This window comes from Ailuropoda melanoleuca, chromosome 8 (assembly GCF_002007445.2).
Source record: "Ailuropoda melanoleuca isolate Jingjing chromosome 8, ASM200744v2, whole genome shotgun sequence".
Taxonomy (NCBI): Eukaryota; Metazoa; Chordata; class Mammalia; order Carnivora; family Ursidae; genus Ailuropoda; species Ailuropoda melanoleuca.
Genome location: NC_048225.1, coordinates 55,991,854 through 55,996,969, shown reverse-complemented (window position 1 = coordinate 55,996,969; position 5,116 = coordinate 55,991,854). Strand labels below are relative to the sequence as shown.

General features: G+C 61.6%; 1 protein-coding gene across 1 annotated transcript in view; it reads right to left on the bottom strand.

The window, feature by feature from the left end:
• The window catches only part of PHOX2A (paired like homeobox 2A), a 4,234-nt gene extending 367 nt beyond the window's left edge, over positions 1-3,867 (bottom strand). The window contains exons 1-3 of the mRNA XM_034666405.1: positions 3,651-3,867; positions 1,263-1,450; positions 2-314 (exon numbers count right to left, since the gene is read on the bottom strand). Coding sequence (XP_034522296.1) covers positions 2-314; positions 1,263-1,450; positions 3,651-3,867 — 718 coding nt within the window. The remainder of the gene's footprint in view (position 1; positions 315-1,262; positions 1,451-3,650) is intronic.
• Positions 3,868-5,116: the final 1,249 nt, after the last annotated feature.

The following is a 5,116-nucleotide window of genomic DNA, read 5'->3' as shown; positions in this document are numbered from 1 at the left end:
CCGCCGCCCGCCACGCCCGCCCACAATGGGCCCTTGAGCGGCTGTGGCCCGGGGCCAGGGCCAGGCCCGGAGCCCAGGGCGGCAGGCAGTGGGCTGGGGCTCAGACGCGGGCTGGCCAGGCCGGGGGCGGGCGGTGGCGGCGGCAGCGACGCGGTGCTGTCGGGCGTGGGGCTGCACGTGGACTCCTTGGAGTCGTCGTCCTCGGACGAGCAGCGCGCCTCGCCCTTTTTGGCGCCCGCCGCGCCCGCCGCACCCTTGGCGCTGGCCGCACGCTCCTGTTTGCGGAACTTGGCCCGGCGGTTCTGGAACCAGACCTGCGGGCACAGGGGCCGGTCAGGCCGAGGCCGCAAGACGCGGGTGAGCCCTCAGTCCGGAAGGGGCCGGATCAGGATTATTACAAGCTTTCTGAGCGTCGGCCTCTCGGCCCTCGACCTCTTGACTCATAGACCTCCTCGCCTCTCTGCTCATCTCTCCTCCACTCGCCCCTTCCTCCAGGTCTTCCCGCTTGGGATCTGCTCACCCGCGGACACCGCTGCCTCCAGTGTTCTAAGTCTCCTGGAGGGGACCCCGCCTTCGCTCCCTCATCACCCAAAGCCCTGCCCCCAATTCCTTCCTACAAGAAGCTCCTGGAATTTCCACCTGGAGTGTCCCAAGGCAGTGGAGAACGGGTTCGGGCACTAGGGGAAACCTTTTGTTCAGGGTCTCCAGCAAAGGCAGACCAGCTGAACATCTGGACTTGGATTTGTAAGACAGCCAACAGAGTCCACCTGGCGGGCCCTCCTGAATCCTGAGACTGCTCAGGGCCCTGGGTTTCTGGGCTCAGAGATTTCACAGCTGCAGAGTGGGGAGGGGACATGCAGGCGCTCACTGGCTTTCCCGGATTCGTCTGCCTCGCTTGGCACGGAGACCGCCTGGGGCTCCCACTCTACCCACACCGCCTCCTTCCAGGCTTCCCAGGCATCCCTCCACATGCCTGGCCCTGCTAAGGAGACCCAGGGGAAATCGTGGGGCTGAAGAACTCAGTTTTCCCGAGGGTCTCAGGTCTGCTAAGTCTTGGCCCCGTCCTCTCCCCCGGCTGCCATCCTCTCCTGCCCAACCACCCCCAGACTGCGCCCTGGCCCCTGGCCCCAGCTCTCCGCCTCCAAGCTAAACCTGCCTGCCGCCAGAGTGAGGCCCCTCTGTCCCGCGGCCCCCAGGTGTCGGGCACTAACCTCCCGCCCTCCTCCACGCGCACACTCCCGTACACGCACGCAAACACTCACCTGCACGCGAGCCTCAGTGAGGTCGATCTTCAGCGCCAGCTCCTCGCGCGTGTAAATGTCGGGGTAGTGAGTCTCTGCGAAGACGCGCTCCAGCTCCTTGAGCTGCGCGCTGGTGAACGTGGTGCGAATGCGCCGCTGCTTGCGCTTCTCGTGCAGGCCCGACGGCTCCGGGAAGAACTTGTAGGGCACTAGGGGTGTGTGCAGGAGAAGGGAGCAACGAGGGTGGGGGCGTGAGGGGCCGAGCTCAGCCCGCTGCGTCCTGCCCCTGAGATCGCTGGCGGTCCCCGGCCCTGCCCCGGCGCCCTCGGCTTCCTCCCCTCAGTCTGGAATTGAGCGTCTTCCCTAACGCCCAGTGGAGCCGGCAGGAGTGAAGGCGGACAGGGCGCAGGGAGACCGGCGGCCCAAGAGCAGCAGCGAGGAAATCAGAATCCGATCCTCAGGTCAAGACCACTGACCTGTCCTCGGTCCTCCCCAAGTTCGCTCACCTCCCTCCAGTCCACCTGCTCCTCCAACCTTCTCTTTGGTGTGCTTCTACCTTGGTCAGTCAGCCCGCTTGGTTTCAGGTCCTTTTCTGTCCACCCTAGCCCTGGTTGCCAGGTCTCAATAGCATTATGAGTCTTCTCAGTAACCAGTTCTGGACCGCGGCTGGGTGACTGAGACTCCCTGCCCTGGGTCCACTGTGAGCCCTGCCATGTACTTTCTGCCATGTAGGGACTTGGCCCCTTCTACCCTGCCATCTCTCTCCTCCCAGGCCTCATTTCCTCAGCCCCATCTCACATCCCATTCTCCTCCAGGTGTCCTCTCCTCTTCCTCCTCTTTCTCCATCCACATCACTCTTCAGCTTTCCCCTTCTGGACCATTCTTTTCTTTGTGCCCATTGAAAAGGGTCCTTATTTTCTCCCACCCAGGTTCCTTCACCTTCTCTTTGCCCTTCTTCTTCCTCCCAGGCACCTCTCTCTGTGACCCAACTCCCCCACAGCCAGCCCCACCCCTCTCCCTCATTCTCTTCCCATCTTTGTCTCTCTTTTACCCCATCCCAGTCCCCACTGCCCCTCAGACAGTGTTTCTGACAGTATCTCCTCATCCCTGTCTCCAACCCCTGCTTAGGTCTCCATATCCTTCAGGAGTCCCCAACCTCCTTCATCGTTGTCCTATATCCCTAGTTCTCTATCTCCTTGTCTCCTAATCCTTGTCTCCAACACTCCATTCCTAGCCCCATCTTCCTCATCTCTCTTGCTAATCTTCCTTGGTCCCCATCTCCCATAATACTTGTCCGCATCACCTAGTTCTTATCTCCATCTCCCCAACCCTGGGTCCCCATTTCTCCCAGGGTCCCCAGTCTTCCCATCTTTGCTCACACCTCTCTATCCCTCATCTCCCCATCTCAGAACTCCATCTCTGTGGGGCCCATATCCCCATTTCCTGACCCTATCTCCCCAATCCCCGTCCTCATCTGGCCCAGAGTACCCAATCTCCCCATCCCTGTTTCAGTTTTTGGCCCCATCTTGCTGGTTCTCCTTTCTCCAAATCTAGGTCCCTATCTCACCATCCCTTCCCGCCTCCCAGGCCCCAACATTCTACTTGGGTCCCAGTGGTCTTCCCAGGTAGGAAGGAGATGAGGAGATTGGGTGGGGCAGCTTGGATTCTAACCGGAGAGATGGGGATGGCTGAGAGGCTCCACGAGGTTGAGGGTTCAGACTGGGACTTCTTGCATCAAGAGGCTTGGAGGTAGTGGGGGCTGTGTCTGGGTTCTGCAGGACTCTAGCTGGGACAGTCTCCAGGGGGAAGAGGGGAATGAAAGTGTCTTAATGACCTGGGCACTCTTTTCTTCCAGCAAGGAAGGGGGTTTCCGTGGTGCAAGAGGTTCTGGGCACAGGCAGGATGGGTCCCAAACGGGGCAGGAGGGGCTTGATGGTGCTGGGGCTCTAGGAAGGTTTCCATCTGGGCAGCTCAGCTGCTGCAGGAGCCCTTGCTGGAGGTCAGACATGAAGTGGGGTGGGGATAAGGATGGGGATCTGATTGGACTGAGCCGGGAGCATCTTCCAAGGACACGGGGATGGAGAGGTTTGGTGGTCAGTCTTTGCAGGTGGCGAGGGGAGGACCTGGTGAGGGGCCTGGGGCTGGGCCAGGGATCTATTTCCCTGACCCAAAGAGCACCAGAAGGGGAAAGGATGAGAGGGTGGGGCTCAACTCTGCCTCCGGGAACCCTGTCTTACATGGAGGCTGGGGATTGGGAACCCCGTCTTACAGGGAGGCTGGGGATCCCGCGGGTGTTGGAGGGCAAGGATGGTGGCGGCTGTGGGGGACAGTCGCAATCACTTGCCAAATAGGGCAGGGGCTGGGTTTTCCACAGGATTTGGAGGGAGGGTTGGCCGGGGCTAGGCTCACCTGCCGAGTAAGGCGCGGGCTGGTGGTCGCGTAGAGCGCCGAGCGCGCAGTTGGAGGAGCCGAGCGCGGGGCAGGGCGGACCAGCCGCGGGGAAGGCGGGTCGCAGGGGGCTGTATTGGAAGCCGCCGGGCTGGCTGCAGGCGCCGAAGTCGCCGTAGGCGGACGCCTCCATGGCCGCCACGCACGAGTCGTACGAATTGAGGTAGGAGTAGTCCATTGGCCCGGGGGTCGGGGTCGGGGGCCGGGCAGGGCCGGGTCGGGGCCCGGGGNACCCCCAGCTACCCCAGACCCCCACTCCAAAGGGTCCCCTCCACCCTCCTTGGGCTCCCGAGGTGCAGGGCGGGGCAGTGCGGGGCCCCATCCCTGGAGTCCCCATCCCACGCCAATCCCGACCAGACCTCCGCTCGCTACGCACAGTGCCAGGCTGGAGGGTCCCAAGCCCTTTCCTCGGCCTCCCCACCTGCGGCCCCGCAGAAGGGAGGGGAGACAGGCCTGGCGGCGCTCCGGTGAAGAAGTTAATTCAATTCATCCTGATAACCGAGTTATTCTGATCCAGCCCCTCGGCCCCGCCCCCAGCGAGGTCCCATCCCGCCGGGGACCACAGAGGCGATCCAGGAGGGGGATGGAGACACGGACAAGGAAGAGACGGAGCCCGGGACGGGGACGTGGATGAAGAGAGAACACAGGGAAAGAAAGGGATAGAAACAGTGATGGAGAAAGAGACGAGAGAAACAGGTACACAGATGGAGACAAGGATGAGACATGGACGAGAGAGAGATTGGAGACAGGGGAAAAGTGGGTCCTCAGGGACAGAAATGGAGACAAAAGCTGAAGCGCATGCAAGAGAAAAGCAGGGATGGAGATGGGGACAAGGCTGAGACAGAGGAGACAAGGATGAGAGAGAGACAGAGGGGGACGGAGAAAGAGAGTGAGGCAGGCACGGAGACAGAGAAGGCCCGGGGGTGAGGCATGGATGGAAACGAGGATTGAGATGGAGGTCAGGAGAGGGATGAGACAAAACAGGGCAGGGACAGGGAGACACAAATGCAGAGGGGCGGTTTCAGAGAGACAAGGACAGGGACAAACGGAGGAGGAACAGAGCTGAGAGAAAGAGCCTTTGGAGAGCTGAGACCCAGAGCGGGAGCGCTCAGGGGGCGGTAGGATTGTGGTGGAGGCCAGGCCAGGCTGCCGAGCGAGCGGGAGGGTCTCTGCAGCCCAGATCTCTCTATCCTGACTTGGCGACAAAACCCTGCCCTGTACCTTCAGGGCCTGGCCTGCCTCTCCCCTCCCCCAGTTCCCCAGCTCAGTCTCCCTGCCCACCACCACCCAGTGTGACCCTTTGGTCCCCAGTACTCTTGGCACAGAGTGTGTGTATGTGATGAATGTCAGGGTCAGGAGTAACCGAGTAACCTCCCTGCTCTCTCTCAGCCTCCCCACCCCCTCTCCTTTTCTTCACCAGGAAAACT